Genomic DNA, 22,857 nt, shown 5'->3' with positions numbered 1-22,857 from the left:
ATTAGTGTCATTATTGTAATTAAGGGTTTTCTACTTGTGGAGAGGGAGGAGGAAGATTTTATTTTGTTTCCTCCCTCTCCCTCTCCCTCTCTTTCTCATACCCTTTAACCCTATAGTTGTTGTCCTCTGCCTCTCTCTCTCTCTGTCTCTCCCTGTCATTCAACATCTCCTCCCCTTTCTTCTTTCTCCTCCCTCATTCTTTCTCTCTTTCTGTTTGTAATAATTAACTTGACAAACTCATTATTCACTTCCTGGAACAGCACCTGAACAGGTAAGACATCTTATATTCTGTACTGTGTGTGTACTGTACTGTGTGTATGTACTGTGTATGTATTGTACTGTGTGTACTATACTGTCTGTACTGTACTGTGCTGTGTGACTGTATACTGTGTGTATGTACTGTACTGTGTGTTTACTTCTGTCTAATGAGACACTCACTTCTGTCCTATTTTAAAAAAATATTTCCACCACATCCCCCTCTCTCTTTTTCTATTTTTTCTTGTGTTTCTGGTCAGTCTGGTCTAACCAGTTTGCACAACAAACAGAAATACAAACACATTGAGATGAGAATCACTGACAGATACCCCATTTCCACTGGCCACGTTCAGCTGCACCTCAGCGTGGCCGTGCCGTATCTGTAAACTACACCCGGCAGCGTTTCAACTCATTGTCGTGAGTCCAGCTGCCCTAGGAAGAGACTGAGACACGAAAGGTCAAAATGCATCCTGGACGCTCGCCACTCTGGGATTTAGTGTTTTAAACTGGAGGCTGAAATACCGCTAACATTAAAGTGCAATAAACTTGTTTTTAATGTTTTTACGATATCTAATACAGTCTTATAGTATAAGTTATACCAGATATTCAAAAGGAGAAACCGGGACACATTGAAACAATATATAAAACAAATGATATCACTTAAAATTTCTAGTTTATTTTGTTTACCAGCGCATCGTAAATAACCGTGTTACTTCTCCCTGTATCGTGATCCGATTCACATTGACAATATGGATTAAAGGTAGGGTATGCAATCTTTTCCAGAAACATTTTTGTTAAACTGGTTGAAAGTCTCTTTACATCCTGATATCAATCAATAATTTAAGTGGTCATATACACTCACCTAAAGGATTATTAGGAACACCATACTAATACTGTGTTTGACCCCCTTTCGCCTTCAGAACTGCCTTAATTCTACGTGGCATTGATTCAACAAGGTGCTGAAAGCATTCTTTAGAAATGTTGGCCCATATTGATAGGATAGCATCTTGCAGTTGATGGAGGTTTGTGGGATGCACATCCAGGGCACGAAGCTCCCGTTCCACCACATCCCAAAGATGCTCTATTGGGTTGAGATCTGGTGACTGTGGGGGCCAGTTTAGTACCGTGAACTCATTGTCATGTTCAAGAAACCAATTTGAAATGATTCGACCTTTGTGACATGGTGCATTATCCTGCTGGAAGTAGCCATCAGAGGATGGGTACATGGTGGTCATAAAGGGATGGACATGGTCAGAAACAATGCTCAGGTACGCCGTGGCATTTAAACGATGCCCAATTGGCACTAAGGGGCCTAAAGTGTGCCAAGAAAACATCCCCCACACCATTACACCACCACCAGCAGCCTGCACAGTGGTAACAAGGCATGATGGATCCATGTTCTCATTCTGTTTACGCCAAATTCTGACTCTACCATCTGAATGTCTCAACAGAAATCGAGACTCATCAGACCAGGCAACATTTTTCCAGTCTTCAACTGTCCAATTTTGGTGAGCTTGTGCAAATTGTAGCCTCTTTTTCCTATTTGTAGTGGAGATTAGTGGTACCCGGTGGGGTCTTCTGCTGTTGTAGCCCATCCGCCTCAAGTTTGTATGTGTTGTGGCTTCACAAATGCTTTGCTGCATACCTCGGTTGTAACGAGTGGTTATTTCAGTCAAAGTTGCTCTTCTATCAGCTTGAATCAGTCGGCCCATTCTCCTCTGACCTCTAGCATCAACAAGGCATTTTCGCCCACAGGACTGCCGCATACTGGATGTTTTTCCCTTTTCACACCATTCTTTGTAAACCCTAGAAATGGTTGTGCGTGAAAATCCCAGTAACTGAGCAGATTGTGAAATACTCAGACTGGCCCGTCTGGCACCAACAACCATGCCACGCTCAAAATTGCACCATGTCACAAAGGTCGAATCATTTCAAATTGGTTTCTTGAACATGACAATGAGTTCACTGTACTAAACTGGCCCCCACAGTCACCAGATCTCAACCCAATAGAGCATCTTTGGGATGTGGTGGAACGGGAGCTTCGTGCCCTGGATGTGCATCCCACAAATCTCCATCAACAGCAAGATGCTATCCTATCAATATGGGCCAACATTTCTAAAGAATGCTTTCAGCACCTTGTTGAATCAATGCCACGTAGAATTAAGGCAGTTCTGAAGGCGAAAGGGGGTCAAACACAGTATTAGTATGGTGTTCCTAATAATCCTTTAGGTGAGTATATATATATATATATATATATATATAAAATTCTTCTTCTGTGGAAGGGACAGGACTAAAAAAAGATCGACCAATCATTGCATTCGGTCCGAATGTAATGATAGGATGTCTTTCCTGTCTGTCAATCTATATTTGCATACCGCCACGCAACTTGTTCGCGCAGACAATCACACGTCATCAGCGCGGGAACCATGACTGTGCAGAGCGAGCACGAGAATGGAATGCGAGCCGCAGCTACTATTTTTAAAAACATAATAACCGTAAATAAGATGTTTACGTTCGTTATTATTGTAATGTCTAACCTGTGAATAAGACATGCGGTAATTTGAAACTGTTGCGATCGATTCCAGCAACACGCCTCTCCTGGCGCTGAGACTCTGCTCTGTGTGTGTGCGCATGTGTGATAGAGGGGCGTGGCTTTGGAGACGCCTCTGAAGCGAGGGCTGCTCTATGCTTTCAAAACAAGCTGCTAACGGCTGGCCTCTCAGGATTGCATACCCTGGCTTTAATTTAAGTGTCCTACATATTCTCCCTTATTGTGTATCTGTGGGAGAATGAACTGCATTATTAAATACAGTGCGCTGGGTTTAAATCTGTCCCGTGTAGCCGCTACATATCTATATCATGAAATATACAGTATGACAGTCACAGTTTCTTAAGCAGAACTCATACATGTGTGTATAAATACGGCTACAACACTCTGGCATTCATAACTTACTGGAACAGTTTTCACAAATTCAGTGTTAGCATGTTTTCTCTGTATACCTGCAGCTTTATCAATGTGCAAAATAAAAGAGTCACATCAATAACATAGCGGGGCATCAGCTTTTAATTGAATGGGACTCCTTAAAAAAAAACTCTGACACCGTAATGAATGGAGCAGTTGTATTAATCGCTAAATTTTGTAGGGTTTGTATTTCTGCAGTCGGTAAAGCGTCTATATTTGGATTAATATTAACATATAGTTATAGCGATACTAGGGATTACAAATATAATTAAAATATACGATTCTTCATGCGATTGATCACATACAAATTAGCTTCTGTTTTAAACATTTTAAGTTTTAAGATAGTGTAAACAGGGGGAGCTAAAAACCGTGTCATTTAAATAATTTTGAGATAATTTACAAGACATCGGGACATTTAATTTAAATCCAGGACGAATATTTCATGTTTGCGTGTATTTATAACAAAAAAAAGCAATGTATTTCGTCAGGGCACATTGTATTGTATTGCAGTCCTGCAGTCCTTTCTCCGGCATGATTTTCGAGATCTTTTCAAACACTCTTAAATATCTTTCTGTGTCAAGCAATTAATCCTGTGTGTCACTTTTCCAGCGTGCATTAATAACTTCTCCAGATTAATTGTTTTCCCAAGGTAAACACACATATTCCTTCTTTGGAAAAGTTTCTACCGCATCTCTCGCATCGAGGGCGGCCGCCATTACTGTAGTTACAATTTCAGAATGCATGCGCGCTGCGTCATGACGTCACAGTACGTGCCTCGGACCAGTTTGGGACTCAGACGATACGATGTGCGAAACTGCCGTCTGAAACTAGTCCAGCACAGGCGGAGGTGCAGCTGAGCCCTAGTGGAAACCCCCCGGCACGCACGGCACGGCCACGCTGAGGTGCAGATAAACGGGGCTAGTGGAAAAGGGGCAAGAGACATAAGGAGAGAAGGGCGAGACAAGGACAGATACTGTTTTATTGGTGTAAGTATTTTACATTTCAAAATAAAAACAATCAATACAAATTTTAATACTTATGATTAAAATTTTAAAAGTCAATTCTTAAAATCACCTAAAATTGTTAAAATCTTAGTGATTAATAAAACAAATAAACTCAAGTAAACATGTGCTTAAACAAAAAAAACGTGATTAAAGCAAACTGCTACCAACATAAAAGTCAAATACATTGAAAATAACTGAAAATGCACTGGACAAAATAAAGAAACAATTAAAAAGGAAAAAATAAAAAACAAACCAAAACGGTCCAATGCATTTAAAATTAAATCCAAAATGGTCAATGTATTTGACAAAAAAAATAGAACAAAACTAAACCAAAAAAAAACCCAAACAACTAGTGTTTTAAAAACAACTAAATCTTTAAAAACAGTTAAAATTCATTTTTAAAAGTCATTTTAAAAGGCAATCATTCATAAAATAGTTAAAAGATCTTGGACTCCAGCAGGGGGAACTGACCGTCCCCGGAGGTGGGTCCCATCATGGGATCCTGAGCTCCCCCAGATCTTGTATATGCCAGTTCTTATAGGCTTCCTCCTTGCCCCTCTGATGGACCTCCAGATTGACATAGTCCCTCACGAGTACCATGCCCCTCCGCGCAATGACAATTGGGTCCAGCTCTTGCTTTTTGAATAGACAAATATTCCGTCCCTCCCACAGGGCCTGCTTCACTGCGCAGACGACACGCCACCAGCACCTCAGGTTGGAAGATGTTAATCCCCTGGCAGGACCATATAAGATCTGCTGGGCGGTCGCCCGCACAGGAACGGCAAACCTGTGGAGGAACGGAGAAAACAGGAGCCAGACCCTGTAGGCGGAGGGGCAATCTATAAAGATGTGAGCCTCCGTCTCCTTCCCCAGGCAACCCTTATAGGGGCAGATGTCATAAGGGGCTAGGCCCCTTCTGTGCATGAACACTCAGGTGGGGAGACACCGACTCACAGCCATCCAGGAGACATCTTTCTGCGTATTTGTGAGGCAAACGTGTGTAGCGTTAGCCCAGATAAACCGGCAGGTTTCGGGAGGGAAATCTTCTATCCGGCTGGTCTCCTGGGTAGATCTCATCTGGCTACAGATGGTCTTATAATCCCAGGAGGCCAGCACGACTTTATGGAGGCCTACTTCGAGCGCAAAGGCTCGGAGCTCCCTGTAGAACGGCGGGGGAATCCCACGAGTGCGGCCTGGTGTTATCCATGGCGCAGAGGCCGAATGGTCTCAGGCTGCTGGCAAAATAAAAGCGGTTCATAAAACTCACTTTCTTGCCAGCAGCCTGGATGTTCTTGACCACGTAGGCCAACCCCTGCGCCTTTATCAGCCGCACAACGTCCGGGACCCCCCTGCCTCCATCCAGGGTACCCTTCACCATTTGCACTCTTTTCAGCCTCTCCATTTTGCTCCCCCAGACAAACTGAAATATAATCCTGGTCACTAGTTTTGCGACGACCTTGTCTGGGGGGAAGATCATTCCTACGTAGAGGAGTATCGGGAAGAGGATGGCCTTTACGACCAGCACCTTACCGGCCATCGTCAAGGTCCTTGTGCTCCAGCCGTGGATCTTTCTTTGGACTTTAGATAAAGCCTCCTCCCAGCTCTGGGTGCCCGTGTTGGTCCCGTCGATCGTGATCCCCAGAACCTTGATGGACGGCTTCACAGGGAACACGGTCGGCGGGCCCCGGCCGACAGGCCATGCTCTGGAGAGGTAGACCTCGCTCTTGGCCCTATTGACAGCAGCCCCCGTCGCCCTGCAGAAGCTGTCCAGCAGTTCCTCAACCCTGGCCACGGACGACGCGTCCGTGCAGACCATGGCCACGTCATCCGTATAGGCCAGGGCTTTCAGTTGCTCTCCGCCGGAACCCGGGAGATGGAAACCTGTCACCCGGACGTCCTGGCGGATCGCCTGCATGAACGGCTCCAAACAGAGGACGTACAGCAGGGCCGACAGGGGACAACCCTGTCGGACCCCCGACCCGACCGGAAATGGTTCAGTCAGGTGGCGGTTCACAAGGACCCTGCTGCTTAGGCCGCTGTAGATGATCTTAACCCACTTCCTCAGGCCAAGAGCGAGACCCATCCTCTCCATAACGAGCTGCAGGTATTCGTGGCCCACTCTGTCGAAGGCTTTCTCCTGGTCCAGGCTGATTAGGACCAGGGGAAGCCCTCTTTCGATCGAGTAGGCCACGACATCCCTGAGCAGCATGGCGTTGTCGGCCGCCGATCTCCCCCGGGCACCACAGACCTGGTCGGGACCCACGACTTGAGGGAGTGGCCACTGCAGACGGAGCGTCAGTGCTTTGGCCAGTATCTTGTAGTCGGTGCACAGGAGGCTGACTGGCCGCCAGTTCCTCAGATCCTTTGGATGTCCCTTCTTATGAAGAAGAGAGAGGATACTCCTCTTCATAGAAGGGGCCAGTCTACCCTCTCTGTACATCGACCCCAAGACCTGTGCCAGATCTTCCTTAAGCACCTCCCAAAAGATCTTATAGAATTCAGCAGGGATCCCATCGGGACCAGGTGTCCTTCCAGAGTTAAGACTCTTTATCACCTGGGAGAGTTCAGTGGTGGTGATCTCTGGATCCTCCTCCGCCTCCTCGTCCCCCTCGTTGCGGGACTCCAACAGGGACAGAAAGTGATGGATCAGATTTTGATCCACCACCTTCTGATCGTACAACTCCCTGTAGAAGTCCCGCACCACTGTCTCAACAGCCTCTCTGCCCTCCACCTCCTGCCCCGAGGAGTCGATCATGGAGGACATTGCAGGCCGCCTCTCCTTCGTTTTCTTGAAGAAGAAGCGGCTGCACTTCTCGTCGTCCTCCATGATGCGGACCCTGGAAAGGACCTTGATCTTTTCTTGCTCCTCCCGATAGAGGGCGGAGAGACTCAGTTTGACCCGGGCCACCTCCTCAGCTAGGTCGAAGCCTCTGAGCTGTAAAAGACTCAGGCGCTGGAGGCGGGTGTTTAGATGGGAATATCTCGCCCGCCTCTCGCAAGCTTTCCGTTTCCCCAGCTGAATGAAGTAGCCCTTGGTCCTTTTCTTCACCATCTCCCACCACTCTATGGGAGAATCAAAAATGTCCTTCAGGGTCCTCCACTCCTCGAGGCGTCTGCTAAAGGTCTTAATAACACGAGGGTCATTGAGCAGAGAGGTGTTGAGCTTCCAGACCCCAGGCCCCGACTCCCGTGTGCTCGGAATGAGCACCTCTGTCGTCAGGAGCCTGTGGTCTGATAAGAAGACCGCCTCCGAAGACATGGCGGTCCTCTCCAGTGGCTTACTGAGGAGGACGAGATCTATCCTGGAGAAGGAGGAGCCAGAAGAACTCACCCAGGTGAACAAGGGGACCAGGTCCCGACCTGCATCGCAGAGTTCAAAGTCCTCCACGAACGCAGCCAGGTCCCTGCTGGATCTATCGTTGCGGGGCTTACTCCGGTCTACATCCCTCATAGCACAGTTGATATCACCTGAAATGATAACCGGTAAGGTGCCGATCAGGAGCGGGCGTAGCTGAGGGAGAAAGAGGACTCCCTCTCTCTGGCTGGTGGGGGCATAGACATTGACCAGCCTCAATACAACCCCCTTGTATTTAAGGTCGAGGCTGGCCAACCTGCCCGCCTCTATCACCCTACATTTTTTAACTTCTATGAATGGGTTTTTCAGGAGTACAGCAATCCCGTCCACTCGGGACACATTGGACACCGACCAGAAGGTATCACCTAGGGTCCAAGTTTCCCGGAGATCTTTATATTCTTTTTGGAACGGGATGCCGCACTCCTGTAAACAGATAATATCTGCTTTCATTCCAGCCAGAGAGTTTAAAACATCGGCTCTCTTTTCACCTCAGTGATGCTCCTCACGTTTATAGATATAATTGTTAAAGCCATAATGGCAGTGAGGGCAATTACCCGCTACGTAACAATCATGTAAAGAAACCCTCCTCTTCCCCACTTCTCTCTTCTCCCTCACCTAGCTTAGCGCTCTCACCCATCATTTCAACCATTTGCCTCACCACTTGATCCTCTAGGAAGACTATGTGGGGGGCTCGGCTCCTGCCACCCGGTAAGGCTGGCGAAACTCCACTGGGCTCAGGACCTGCGGTGCTGGAGGTTCTCAATGGTTCCCTTGTAGCTGAGGCCCGACGAGCAGATGGCAGGGCAGAGGCCTTGTGTGCGACTGAGGAGAGGACTGGAAAGACCCCGCTAGTCGTTCTTTTTACTAAGGGTGGGGGAGGGGGTGGTTTCTCCCTTCCCGGCTGTCTGTTGCCGCAGGCCTCCTCCCTCAGCGCCAGTGACTCTGCCATTGCGGCCCTGAGGTCTTCTTGGCAGAAGACACTGGCGCTGACTCTCCTCTCCTGAGGACCTGCGGCTCTCCCACTACTGCTGGGAGGGCATACCTGTCCCCTCCCCTGAGAGAGTCTCGGTCGTGGGGCTGGAGGGATGTTACTATTTTGGGGCCTGTCCTCCACCAGGCTGCCCACTGGGGGGAGTGGAGAAGGCCCACAACTCTCCGCTCCGGACTCGGAGTGGGGCGTGTAAAACTGAGAGGGGGAGGTCTCTGCAGTGGGGGGGGAGCTGGCAGGGGGGGGAGAGCCAGCAGAATTGAACCTCTTGCTCTTCGCACCCTCCCCACCCATGCTCCTCTTCTCCATCCTTCTCCTCTTCCCCGCCACAACTGTCCACTCCCCCTCTGCCTCCACTTCCGACCCAGAGTCGGAGAGGGAGCCTATGAGACTCGTGAGGACTGTTTCCTCTCTACCCCTGTCTAGGGGAATCTGCGTTAAAGGAGCCTCCACTTGGTTTTCTGTCTCTCCACCACCCCCGAGGGCCCGTGCCCTATTTGCATAGGAGGAGGGGCAATTCCTAAAAAGGTGCCCTCCCCCACCGCACAGGTTGCAGGCCCTCTCCTGCTTGCAGGCCCTGGTCAGATGTTCTCCAACGCAGACCTTGCACTTAATAACAGTGCAGGCTGCGGCTAAATGACCCAGGGCCCCGCAGTTCCTACACAATTTGGGCATGCCATGGTAAAAGAGCCATGGTAAAAAAGCCCCTTATTTGCACCTAAAACTACGGTGCTCGGCAGGTGGCGTACTCCGCCGATGGCAGCCACTTCCACCTGCAGGCGCACCTGCCACCGTCGAGCACCGGTCCAAACCCCATCCTCATCATTGACTCTCTTGCTTTCTGACAGGATCTCACAGTGTCTCCTCAGCCATACCTCTACATCGTACTCTGCCACTGCTTCGTTATAAAACTGAATAGTAACAATTTTAATTTCTCTATCAGTCAGGGCGTCGACCTGATCGGACAGGACAGATAGGACAGATAGGGAGAGAATGAAAGCGACGGAGACAGAGTGGGAGTGCGACACAGAAAAACACATCCGATTAGCTGATTTTTAAAGGTTCTGGTTCTTGTCTCTCCTCCTCACTGATTGGTTGATCTCAGTTTTTTTTTTTTACAGCCAATGGAATTCGCCTGTGGGTACATCTACCTTCCACCCGGTCGCAGTGCGACTCTCCACAATGTCAAGAGATCCGGTGAGATCGGGAAGTGCTGAAATTAATTAATTGGTTAACAAGGGGAAATTCAGTACTGCCGAATATTGATAGTGTGGAAGAGTGCCTGTGTTGGTGTGTAATTATGTTAACTCTACCCTCTACCTTTCCCCAGCTCTTCTCCCTCCAACACATAAACTGAGACACAAAAGTTCCCCTCCACCAGTACCTCAGCTAATCAGGAGCCAGACTCTGGCCCCGCCCTCTACATCTACTTTTGAGCCCTTGGCCCTGCCGCAGAGCATCGCAGAACAGGAACTTGCATACAGGGACCCGCACAAGAGAGGAAGTGACATGCCCAGCTACCACAACATGTTCCCTGACCTCCACCACACCCAGAGCAGAAGCTCTCGTGATCCAGAAACCCCGGTGGTGGTGTCCTTACGACCCACAGAACTAACACCCATGCAACCAGTGAAATCACCAGGGGCAATGAGACGAGGTGAGGTAGAGAGAGAAAGTGTTAATACTGACTGACTGACCTTTGCACTGACTGATAGATTGATTGAGTGGTAAACTGACTAACTGACTGGCACTGCAAATCAGAAAAAATGAACAGAAAGAGAGAGAGACATACAAACACATTGTAACTTCCTGTTTCTCCCCCCAGCTCTCTTGCCCCCACCAATGAGACATCAGATCCGCAGCTCCTCCCCTACCCCTCAGCCAATCAGAACTGACTGCTCCACTTCCAACCCCGAGGTCATCCACTTTTATGACCTCCCACAGGTAACTGGAAGTGATGTACTGACCTTTGAACCTGATTATTCCTACATTATCCCAGAAGGCAGTGGGGTGAGTCTGAAGCTGCCAGAGACTCCAGCCAATAAGAATTCATCCAAATCACCTGCCATCATAAGACCAGGTCTGTCTACAGGGTTACTATTATTATTATTATTATTATTATTATTATTATTATTATTATTATTATTATTATTATTATTATTTTGTTATAATATTAACAAAATAATATTAACAAAATAATATTTTTGTTATTGTTCTTTATAATATTGTCAGTCATAGTAGTAGCAGTAGTGTAATTTTTCCTGTAGCTGTAGCAGTTATAATACTAGGTGCAGTAACAGTAATAGCTGTACAGTGAGCTGTAGTTCCCATCTGCCTACAATTCTGATTATTGAAATTTCAATGCTTCTTATTATTAATTATTATGATTATTTCTGATTTAATTCCTACAGCCACACCGCCCCCACCCCCTCCTCTCCCCACTCGCCCTCCTTTCATGAAGAGAGTACCTCTGTACCTTGAGATACTGCCTTTGTCCACCACTGCATCCACCATGCTGTCCACTGCACAATCCACCACACCAGTCACTACAGCTGCTGCCACTGTGACTGCAGCACTCTGTGAGTCTCTCTTAATCATGCTACTGTCCAGTTCAGTCAGTCAGTCTGACAATCAGTCAGTCTGTGATTTATTTGTCCATGAAACAATTTATCGGCTGATTGATTACTTATTGACTAACACCCCCTCAGCGACGCAGCCATTGCCTGGCAACCCCAATGTGATTTTGGTCAGTGTGGGACAGCTGGTCACAGAGGAGATTGGTAAATTATGTTACTATTATTATTTTTTTATGATTACTGGATGAATGAGATCATTACTGTAGTGCAGTGTATGACTGCAGCGATATATAATGCAGGGAAGAGTAAAGTACTGTACTGCCACTGACATGCTCACAGTATCACTGATTGTATCATACCTCCCAGCACACTGTTTCTTCATCCACCTCTTCTTCACAGTGACTCTACCACACACGCACAAACTCACACACAAACACACATTCAAGATAGCAATAGCTACAGCAGCATCACCCCAACACATTTTCGAACATCAGCTAGCTTACTCATGATAGGTGAGGTGCTCCACCCAATCATCAGCTGACTTTGCCACTCTTTGTCCAATAGCAGCACAGTGTGTCGCAGGAGAGCCCGCCTCCTGTTCTCAGTGCGGCTCGGTGACAGAGGCAGTGTACGACAACGTGGTGAGTTAGCCAATCAAAGACCTTAATTATTACATTAATTGAGTGATTGATTGGAACAACAATTACTTAGGTGGTAATTTACACATCTCAGGTTCTCTCTCTCTCTACCTCCTTATGTTCCTCTCTTTCTCCCTCCCTCTCAATTCAAATTAATTTAAGTTCAAAATGGCTTAATTGGCATGAATTATTATTATTATTATTATTATTATTATTATTATTATTATTATTATTATTATTTATTTTTAATTATTGGCATCAATATTTCCAAAGTATTGACAATTAAGTCAGGGGTCAGACCTGGGAGTCTGTGGGCACCCCTGATAGCAGTGTATTTGGGGCAGTACAGCAGGAAGTGGGCCTCATCTTCCATGCTTACATGCTCCCATGCTTACACTGCCCACACACTCTCTCCTCTCTGGACTTCCACTTCCACTCTGTCTTCAGGCTGTGGCAGCTCAGTCCTTTACTATGATCAGGTATTGAGCCAGGCTGTAATCCTTCAGCAGGCTGGGGTGGCACTCCAGCCTGTGTTGCTGTAGAATGTTTTTGTGCCATTTCCTGATGTATTCAGCTTCCATTTCACAGGTAACATGATTAATATTTGGAGCCCACTGTATGTGTACTCTCCCTCTCTCTCTGCCTCCTCGGCCTCTCCCTCATATCTCCTCCTCTCTCCTTCTCCCTCTCCCCACCTTCCTCCACCCCCATCCCCCTTTCTCAGGTTAGCTCCTCCTCCTGTTACTACTGTGCAGTCTGGGAGGATATCAGTCATCCCACCCCCAGGCCCCCTGGACCAATGGACTGTGAAGAGCGCCTCTTCCTGTTGCCCTCTGACCCCCAGGCCGGGTCACTTGCTGCCGACCCACTGGTTGTTTTCTGTGTGGACGTCTCGGGGTCAATGAGCATCACAACAGAGGTTTGTCTGTCTGTACTGTACTGTGTGTGTGCCTGTACTATACTGTACTGTGTGTGTCTGTATTGTACATTGTGTCTGTACTGTGTGTCTGTAATGTACTATAGGTGTGTACACTACTGTACTGTTTGTGTTTACTGTTCTGTACTGTGTGTGTCTGAATTGTATTTACTCTCCTATCTCTATGCCTCTTCCTTTCTCACAGGTGATTGACAGCGGACAGACAGTCTACTTGTCTCGCCTCCAGGTCTGAGCAATAATTACTATTATAGTTGTCATATTATTATTATATATATATTTTTTATTGTCAATGTGTCTGTGTTCTCTCTCTCTCAGGTGCTGCAGCAGTGTCTCCTCTCTTCTCTGTCTTTTCTGTGTGACAGCACCCCCAACAGCCGAGTGGCCCTCATCACTTTCAACAACCAGGTTAATATTTACATACATACATTGAAAATAAGAAAAGGTAAGAAAAATTATAAATAAGTCAGTGTTTTTCAGAAAATATATTACGTAAAAAAAAAAGGGAAAAAGTACAATATAATTTATACATAAAATCTTAATATATATGTACACCGATCAGCCATAACATTATGACCACTGACAGGTGAAGTGAATAACACTGATAATCTCGTTATCATGGCACCTCTCAGTGGGTTGGATATATTAGGCAGCAAGTGAACGTTTTGTCCTCAAAGTTGATGTGTTAGAAGCAGGAAAAATGGGCAAGCATAAGGATCTGAGCACAGTTGAGAGCACAATGACCTCCTTGTAGCCCAGGGGGCAGTGTGTGGGCACATCTGCATGGCACCATGTCTCCAACAGAACTATGACATCTAACTCCTTAATGCTTTCAATGAATTCAGGGTCTTTGCTCTTCAGCCCGAAAGCTGAGGAGCTCAGGCCCTGAATGTTCCAGCAGCTAACTGTAAATTAACTCATTTTATCTAACATTGTACTTAGTGGAATAAAATGCCTATCAACAATACAACTTTTTAACCTATGGTTTCATTTAAACTAGAATTTCAAACTAGTAATTATTAATTTTATGTAAAGTATGGTTACATTGTGTACAGATATTTATTTTTAGTTATTTTTAATTATTCTCTCTTTCAAATTCAAATTCAAAAAGAGCTTTATTGGCATGACAAGGTTACACCCGTTTTGCCAAAGCAAGTACAGGGGGTTCTACTGCAAAACATAGAACAGTGCAGTGGGCAATAATACTGTATACATACAATACACACAAGTTTACAGATATTACATACATCTCTCTCTCTCTCTCTCTCTCTCTCTCTGTCTGTCTTTCTTTCTATTTATCAGTCAGGGAGTCAGTCAGCGTGTCTGCACACCCCTAACCACACCCCTTTTCCTATGTTGCTAGGTGACAGTACATGGCGTTGGGGAGGCGGCCACTCGCTCACTTCAGGAAGCAGAGTTGATTGACATTGACTTCCTTAGTGATGTGGGGAGGAGCTTCCCAACACCGCCCCCAGTGACCAAGAGTAGAGAGAGACTGCAGAGAGAGATACTGAGGTACTGAGAGACAGAGAGAAAGAGAGGAAGAGGTAAAGAGAGACAGTTGAGCCCCTGTTACACACAGACTGAGATTTGTTTTCTAAATATTTCTGACACCGGCCCTGGCCACCATGCCGCACCCCACAGTGTCATATTATATATTAACTGTTGTTTAGACAGAGTGCTCAGCGTGCCTCTCCCCTCTCAACTTACCTCTCCATCTCAGGTTTGTGGAGGGCGGGGCCACAGCCCTAGGACCAGCAGCCACTGTTGCCATAGCAATGGCCTCTCGTCAACCAGGGTCAAAGGTCAGTGTCAATCTTACCATGAGCCTGTCAGCCAGTCAGTATATCTGTATTAAACCCCTCTCTCTATCTGTCTGCAGGTCCTGGTGTGTACAGATGGCTTGGCCAACACTGCGCTGGGGAACCTGGAGCAGCAAGATGGAGAGACACTGATCTGTGCCTCTATCTTCTACCAGGACCTGGCGGAGCAGGCTGTTAGAGCAGGGTTAGCCAGTGTGTGTGCCTGTGTGTCTCAGTGTCCCTGTCCCCCCTGTGTCTCCATGTTTCTCTGTTTCTGTCTGTCTCTGTCTGCCTCTCTCTTTCTTTTTCTGTCTCTCAGAGCAGATAATGTACTGTACTATCCAGTCAACCCTCTCCCTCTCCACCCCCCCTCCATCTCTTAGGGTAACAGTGTCAGTGTTGGGTATTGAAGGGACAGAATGTCGACTGGCAGAACTGGGCAGACTGGCTGACAGGACTGGGGGAATGGTGAGTCACCCCCTTCTCTCTCTCTCTCTCTTTCTTTCGGTATAGTGTTAACATACTGTAGTGTCCAGCCAGTGAATCAGTTAGTCAGTGTATCATTGTCACTATCTGTATAATCGCTTCCTCTCTCTCCTTCTATCAGGTGAGCAGTGTCAGTGAGAGTGACCTGGAATCCCAGCTGCAGAAGGCCCTGCAGAGACAGACTGTGGCGACGCACTCATCCGCACTGCTGTATCTGCCCACTGCACTGTGAGAGAAGCAGAGGGAAAGGGAAAGACTGACTGACTGAACAATACAGTACAGTAACACTGACTGACACTGACAGAGAGAGAGAAAAAGAGTGTGTGTGATGGACAGATGTATGTGTATTCCAGGTGTTTCCAGGGAGAAAAGGAGGAGGGTTCAAAAACTCTCAGGGAGGTTGGGAACGTCAGCATGGAAACAGAACTCACCTGTTGCTTCAGATTGAAGGGAGAGAAGGAGAGAGAGGGTGAGTGAGTGTGTGTGTGTGTGTGTGTGTGTGTGTGTGTGTCTTATGTGTGTGTATGTGTGTGTGTCTCTATGTGTGGGTCTTGGTGTCTGTATGTGAGTGTCTATTGATGTGTCTATGTGAAAGAGTGTGTGTGTGAGTGTCTGTGTGTATCTGTGTGTCTATGTGTGTGTGAGCATTACTGTCAGTGTCTGGGTGTCTCTGTGTGTGTGTATGTAAGTGTCTGTGTGTGTGTGTATATCTGTGTATCTACACACATGCTCAAATTTGTTGGTACCCTTACAGCTAATTGAAATAATGCTTAATTCCTCCTGAAAAGTTATGAAATTAAAAGCTATTGCATCATGTATACTTGCATGCCTTTGGTATGTCATAGAATAAAGCAAAGAAGCTGTGAAAAGAGATGAATTATTGCTCATTCTACAAAGATATTCTAAAATGGCCTGAACACATTTGTTGGTACACCTTAGAAAAGATAATACATAATTGGATTATAATGATATTCCATACTAATAGGTTTCTTTAATTAGTATCACACATGTCTCCAATCTTGTAATCCATCTTTCAGCCTATTTAAATGGAGGAAAGTAGTCACTGTGCCGTTTGGTATCATTCTGTGCACCACCCTGAACATGAACCAGAGAAAGCAAAGGACAGAGTTGTCTGAGGAGATCAGAAAGAAAATAATTGACAAGCATGGTAAAGGCTACAAGACCATTTCCAAGCAGCTTGATGTTCCAATGACAACAGTTGCAAACTTTATTAAGATGTTCAAGGTCCATGGAACTGTAGCCAACCTCCCTGGGTGCAGCCGCAAGAGGAAAATTGACCCCAGATTGAATAGAAGGATAGTGTGAATGGCAGAAAAAGAACCAAGGATAACTTCCAAAGAGATATAAGGTGAAAGTATGTCAGTTTCTGATCGCCCCATCCATTGCTTTTTGAGCGAAAGTGGCCCCCATGGAAGAAGACCCAGGAGGACTCCAAACATAAAAAAGACAGACTGGAATTTGCTAAAATACATATTGACAAGTCACAATCCTTCTGGGACAATGTCCTTTGGACAGATGTGTCAAAACTGGAGCTTTTTTTTCAAGTCACATCAGCTCTATATTTGCAGATGAAGAAATGAAGCTTTCAAAGAAAAGAACACCATACATACAGTGCAACATGGAGGAGGCTCGGTTATGTTTTGGGGCTGCTTTGCTGCGCCTGGCACAGGGTGCCTTGAATCTGTGCAGGGCACAATGAAATCTCAAGACTATCAAGGCATTCTGGAGCAAAACGTACTGCCCAGTGTCAGAAAGCTCTGTCTCAGTCACAGGTCATGGGTCCTCCAAAAGGATAATGACCCAAAACACACAGTTAAAAGCACCCAAGAATGGATAAGAACAAAACATTGGACTATTCTGAAGTGGCCTTCTATGAGTCCTGATCTGAATCCTACTGAACATCTATGGAAAGAGCTGAAACTTGCAGTCTGGAGAAGGCACCCATCAAACCCGAGACAGCTGGAGCAGTTTGCTCAGGAAGAGTGGGCCAAACTACCTGTTAACAGGTGCAGAAGTCTCATTGAGAGCTACAGAAAATGTTTAATTGCAGTGATTGCCTCTAAAGGTTGTGCAACAAAATATTAGGTTGAGGGTCCCATCAGTTTTGTCCATGCCATTCTCATTTGTTTTATTATTTTCAATATTATGTTGAAAAACAAAATCAAAATCAAAGTCTGATTTATATTAAATATGGAATAAACAATGGTGGATGCCAATTACTTTTGTCAGTTATTTCAGAGAAAATTGTGCATTTTTCGTTTTTGGTTGAGGGGTACCAACAAATTTGAGCATGTCTATATGTGTGAGTGTGTATGTGAGTGTGTGTTTGTGTCAGTGAGTCTATGCTGTACTAACACTCTTCCTATGTGTCTGTCTCTTTAGCTCTTCTCTCTTGTGGCAGTGTGTCTGTCCAGCTGCAGTTGAGGTACAGAGTGACAGATGGACGCAAATTACTGAGAGTCATAACAGTGGAGAGGGGAGTGACTGATGACAGGTACTGTACTGTGTGTGTCTGTTCATATTTATTCATTAGCTATGTTGTTGATTGTCCAGTACCCAATACAATCTGGTAGATGTGTATATTAATTAGCATTTAATACATATTAATTGATTCTTCACATTCTTTCCTCTCCCTTTCCATCTACCCCCTGTTATTCTTTCAGCTCTATGGTGCTGTCCTCTCTGTCTCTCTCCTTGCTGCAGGTCCACTGTGCGCAGAAGAGTGCTGCCCTGGTGGTCAGGGGGAGGTACAGCCAGGCGCAGAAAGAGACGGACGAGCAAAGGCAGCTGATGGAGAGAGTGCTGTAAGAGATGGGAGAAGGGAGGAGAGGGGGAGAGCTGAGAGGGGAGATAGATATGTGAGATATAGGGGGATTCATATTTTGTGTCTTTAAAACTAATTATTATACTGTCATTATTATGATTATGAGTAATATTCTGCTCTACAGAAAGGTAAGAAACAGATAGATACAGTTTTGCCCTCTGCCACCTGGTGGCGACGTTACCTTGAGATTGAATAAACTGATCTTCATATCAAAGCTCAGAACTAATATTGTGACTGGAACTTTATTTGGAAAGCTGGTTATGTGGTTGTGTCATTTTGTGTCTAGGGCATTGTGAGGGGATGGCACTGTGTGGGGACGGTGTTAGGTCATGGTGTGGTTAGGTGATTGTGTGAGGAGATCACTGCATGGGGAGGGTATTGTGAGGTTAGGTTGTTTAGGCCCTTTAACGGCCATCTCTGACTTAACTGAAGACCTGGCCATTTAAAGAGAAGCGTCCCAGCAGCTGAGCAGGGCAGGGGAGGGGAGTCCTGGGGGGCCAAAACATGCAGCTCCATTCCACTGGCAAACACACCAGCTGGGTGACGCCTGCACAGAGAGCCAGAGACAGGCTTCCTGCAGGTCAGGGCTGTTTCTTCATTGACTTCACTGAATCGGGTCAAGGTCTGTGTGACCCTGGCTGCGCACTGTGGGGTGGGCAGCTATTGGGGCTTGAAATTGGTTAGGTAACAAACAGATGTTATACACTTTCACACAAGGAGCTCCCTGTGCCCTTGAACACAGACAACAGTGACCAGACTAACAGCCTCACTCACTCTGACCCGTCTGATGCCATTCACATAAATCAGGGAGCTAATTACCCTACTAATGATGACAGTCTGCCAATCAGCTAACCTCTGGTCAATTGGTTAATTAGGGAACACAGGCGGAGCCAGGAGGAGAAAGAGACCTACTGCAGATGGAAAAAAGAGATGAGTCCCATCTATGAACACAATGTGAGAAAGGTTAGTGTGTGTGTGTGTGAGAAAGAGAGAGTATAAGTGTGCGTGTCTGTCTGTGTATGTGTTATTGTTATGAATTGCCTGTGTGTCTCTCTCTTAGCACATACAGGTACTGAAATTATAATCATAACTATATAATTATATATATAACTATATAATTATAACTTGTAAATACTTCTTTATTTACAAGTTGCTACAGACAGAGACAGGAGAGTACAGGTGAGAGGCAGCCATCTTGTTGTTTGACTAGTTTCAGACCAGTCTTAGCAGTGCTCATTTTGTTATATCTTGGAAAACAAACAAGATGTGGCAAATGTTCTAAATGAGTATTTCACAGAGGTTTTTACAAAAGAAAAAATGGATAACATGCCACAGGTTAACAATCAGTCCAGTCAAACCCTAAAAGAGATTAGGATAAATGAGGAGGAGGTACTAAAGGGACTAGCAGAATTAAAAACAAACAAATCACCTGGGCCAGATGATATATTTCCAAACAGTAAATTATTTATAGGCCGCTAACTCAAATATTCCAAAAGACACTTAGAACAGGGGATGTGCCAACTGACTGGAAGACAGCAAATGTCATACCAATCCACATGAAAGGGGACAAAACTGAGCCAGGAAATTACAGACCAATCAGTCTCACCTGCATCAATTGTAAAATATTGGAAAAAATGATTAGACAGAAAATAGAGGAGCATCTTAATGAAAACCTTATTCTTGGAGATAGTCAACATGGGTTTAGACGAGGCAGATCATGTCTTACTAATTTATTAGAATTGTTTGAACATGCAACTGCAGCTGTAGATCACGTGAAAGCATATTATATAATATACTTAGATTTTCAAAAAGCTTTTGATAAGGTTCCACACCAAAGACTGATCCTCAAATTGGAAGCTGTAGGCATTCAGGGTAATGTAAGTAGATGGATTATGAACTGGTTAATGTATAGGAAACAGAGGGTGTGGATTAGAGGAGTTGCCTCTAACTGGAGTGAGGTTGTTAGTGGAGTTACACAGGGATCCGTACTAGGGCCTTTGCTTTTTCTAATCTATATTAATGATCTGGACTCTGGGATTGTTAGCAAACTTGTCAAATTTGCAGATGATACTAAAATAGGTGGCTCAGCAGATACAGTCTCTGTAGCACAGGCTATTCAAAGGGACTTGGATAACATTCAGTTGTGGGCCGATACCTGGCAGATGAGTGCTAGGTAATACATGCAGGTAACAAAAATGTCCACTATAATTACATTTAGGGAAGAATAGAACTAGATGAAGTAATGCATGAGAGAGACCTAGGAGTCTACGTGGACTCCTCACTTTCTCCATCCAAACAATGTGGGGAAGCAATAAAAAAGGCAAACAGAATGTTAGGGTATATTGTCAAAAGTGTAGAATTTAAAACAATGGAAGTAATGTTAAGACTGTACAATGCACTAGTTAGAACTCATCTGGAATACTGTGTACAGTTCTGGGCACCACACTTCAAGAAGGATATCGCTGCTCTAGAGGCAGTTCAGAGGAGAGCAACCAGACCTATTCCAGGTCTGAAGGGAAAGTCCTACTGAGAGACTGAGGGAACTGAACCTTTTCACCCTGGAACAGAGGAGACTACGTGGGGACTTGATCCAACTCTTCAAAATAATGAAAGACATCGACCACATCAAACCAGAGGAGCTTTTCCAGATCAGCAGGGACACACGCACTGGGGAGACAAATTGAAATAGGGCTTCAAGGCATTCAAAACGGAAAACAGGAGACACTTCTTCACACAGAGAGTTGTCACAAGCTGTAACAAACTCCCGAGCAATGTGGTAGAAGCTGAAAGTTTGGGAACATTTAAAAATAGACTGGATAGGATCCTTAGATCACTCAGTTATTAATGGACACCAAACGAGCATGATGGGTCGAATGGCTACCTCTCGTTTGTAAACTTTCTTATGTTCTTATATCTCATCCCTACTCTCTTGCTTTCTCTTGCTGTAGTTCCAGGCTATACCAGATGGGGGCGCCACACTCCTATATGGACTGAAGAATGCGCACAGGAAGTCATCATTACCATAGGAAGGTACCAAGCCTCATTCCTGAATGCCAGTCAACATCCATAGAGACAGACAGAGACACAGACTGACTTCCCTGGACACTGCAGAGAGAGATAGTGAGAGAGAGAGAGAGGGTTAATACTGACTGACTGCGTGATACACTGACTGACACCACGGCCTCTACAGAGAGAGATAGAAACTATACAATCCTCATCTCCCTCTCTTCCTCTCCCTCTTCCGCTGTCTCTCTCTCTCTCTCTCTCTCTGTCTGTCTCCCTCCTCTCTCTGCCCTCCCCCCTCCTTCCCTCTCTTCCCTCCCTCCTGTTCCCTGTATTTTCATTTCAGTTAATTAAATGTGTTCTAATTGTAGCCATTATCTTAACAAAGTACAGTCTCTGAGATGGCATACACTTTCTCTCTCTCTCCCTCCTCTCCCCCATCTCTCTCTTTCCCTGTCCTTCTCTCTATACAGTGTACTGTATAAAAGTGTAACAATTCTTAATATCCCTGTATTTATTATATTTTCAGATAAATACATTAAAAGAAACAAAAGGAAATCTGGTGTAACTTTGTATTGATTTGTTTTAGTCTTTCATTGTGGAAGCAACGGGGGACACCTCTTAGAGCGGCACCGCCTACCTGCTCCCTGGGCTGATCCCAAACCACTCCCTCACTCCCTTCCATCGTAGGGTGGAGGTGGTCTGCTGGCCACCTTAACAGGTGTCCCAGTTCCTTAGGGAAGGAGTGAGGCAAGCTGTATGCCCTCCAGTGCCCCCTGCGACAGCCTTACCCTAGTGCTGAAATCACAGAATTCCTTGTGTTAAAGATCAGGACAGGAGAGGAGAAAGGCAGGCACGCAAACAAGCAATATTAAACAAGCAAATTATATGTGAAATTGATGTCCTATGGAGTTGCATAGCTGATAAAATGATTTCAATATATGAAAGCGCTTCAGTATTTTTCAGTAGCTGGCAGGGGTTACTTTTATGTCTTTATTTATGCATGTATTAATGTGTGTGTTTATGTATTGGTGGAAGTGTTCATGGATGGATGGATGTCACAAGAAACATTTTTTCAAAGGATTACAAAATACAGTAAATACAAGAAGTGCAAAAGACATTGAGAAGCATCCATCCTGCTAGAGATGTTTTACTTACTTTCGTAAGTACCATACAATCCAAAAAAAAAAAAATTTGATTAATTCATAAAGCATCTTATTATATGATATAAGTGGGCAAATCTAGTTTTAATGTTTTTTTATGAAAACCAGGGGCAGAGGAATAAACTGTAAAGCTGCAGCAGTCTGCCCCACTGAAGGGGAAAACTAACGAGCAGACTGGGCTGAGTGCTGGAGGGAGTCCCAGTGAGCGCTGCTGCTCCCCCCCCCCCACACCCTCCTCCCTCACTCTTTCCTGCACCCTTCTCCCTCGCTCCCTCAGTGCACACTGTCAGCAAGACGTCACACACACCAAAGAGAGTAGGGAGTAGGGGCGCTGTCTGGGATGCAGCCCTGCAAAACAATCAGCGTGTGTTGCACTGAATTCCTTCCCCACTGCCCGAAGCTCTGCCTAGTGCTGAACACAGAGAAAGAGGGAGGGAGACATGGAAGATGGGACTGATGCTGCGGAGAGATGTAGCAGTGAAAAAACAAGAGGCCAAGGGGAGGAGGCCTGAAGGAACAAGAAAGGGAGGGAGAGAAAGAGAGAGAAAGGGTTAATACAGACACTGACTGACTGAATTGCTGCTACAGTACTTTAATGCCATACTACCTAGAGAGAGAAAGGGGGGTGGGACAGAGAGGGGGGGAGAGAGAGTTCTGTTTGAGAGAGATTAAGTGTGACTTTCTTCCTCCAGGCTAATGACTCGTTCTGTCATTCCCTAAAAATAAACGTTTAAACTCTTATAATCTCCCTATCTCTCTCTCTCTCTATTTCTCAATTTAGTCAATCAGTGAGTCAGTCAGAGAGTCAGTCAATCAGTGTAACATTGTATCAGTCAAAGAGTCAGT

At 45.5% G+C, this 22,857-nt stretch overlaps 1 protein-coding gene across 3 annotated transcripts; it reads left to right on the top strand.

The window, feature by feature from the left end:
- Nucleotides 1-177: 177 nt before the first annotated feature.
- LOC136752952 (circularly permutated Ras protein 1) lies at nucleotides 178-21,406 on the top strand. Of its 3 annotated transcripts, XM_066708696.1 has the most exons (21): nucleotides 180-271; nucleotides 4,894-5,070; nucleotides 9,686-9,761; nucleotides 9,895-10,221; nucleotides 10,390-10,644; nucleotides 10,976-11,143; nucleotides 11,273-11,344; nucleotides 11,705-11,781; nucleotides 12,503-12,697; nucleotides 12,900-12,941; nucleotides 13,031-13,120; nucleotides 14,076-14,227; nucleotides 14,436-14,517; nucleotides 14,595-14,719; nucleotides 14,898-14,982; nucleotides 15,122-15,228; nucleotides 15,354-15,469; nucleotides 17,404-17,515; nucleotides 17,685-17,825; nucleotides 18,721-18,808; nucleotides 20,794-21,406. In XM_066708696.1, the coding sequence occupies exons 3-21, from the start codon at nucleotides 9,689-9,691 to the stop codon at nucleotides 20,869-20,871; spliced, it is 2,385 nt and encodes a 794-aa protein (XP_066564793.1). In that variant the 5' UTR covers nucleotides 180-271; nucleotides 4,894-5,070; nucleotides 9,686-9,688; the 3' UTR covers nucleotides 20,872-21,406. The 3 variants fall into 3 exon arrangements, with proteins under 3 accessions (XP_066564794.1, XP_066564793.1, XP_066564792.1); XM_066708697.1 differs by lacking the exon at nucleotides 4,894-5,070 and having other exon boundaries at nucleotides 178-271; nucleotides 18,721-18,799; XM_066708695.1 differs by lacking the exon at nucleotides 4,894-5,070.
- The last annotated feature ends 1,451 nt before the right edge of the window (nucleotides 21,407-22,857 follow it).

Source organism: Amia ocellicauda, chromosome 7, assembly GCF_036373705.1.
Source record: "Amia ocellicauda isolate fAmiCal2 chromosome 7, fAmiCal2.hap1, whole genome shotgun sequence".
In the NCBI taxonomy this organism is placed as follows: Eukaryota; Metazoa; Chordata; class Actinopteri; order Amiiformes; family Amiidae; genus Amia; species Amia ocellicauda.
This window is presented reverse-complemented; position numbering and strand designations above follow the sequence as displayed.

Excerpts from the sequence above, each read along its gene's own strand:
- LOC136752952 (XM_066708695.1), top strand. The coding sequence starts at position 9,689 with ATGGAATTCGCCTGTGGGTACATCTACCTTCCACCCGGTCGCAGTGCG. Across the intron at positions 9,762-9,894 it reads CCACAATGTCAAGAGATCCG|CTCTTCTCCCTCCAACACAT; the intron begins GTGAGATCGGGA and ends ACCTTTCCCCAG. Across the intron at positions 14,518-14,594 it reads CTCGTCAACCAGGGTCAAAG|GTCCTGGTGTGTACAGATGG; the intron begins GTCAGTGTCAAT and ends ATCTGTCTGCAG.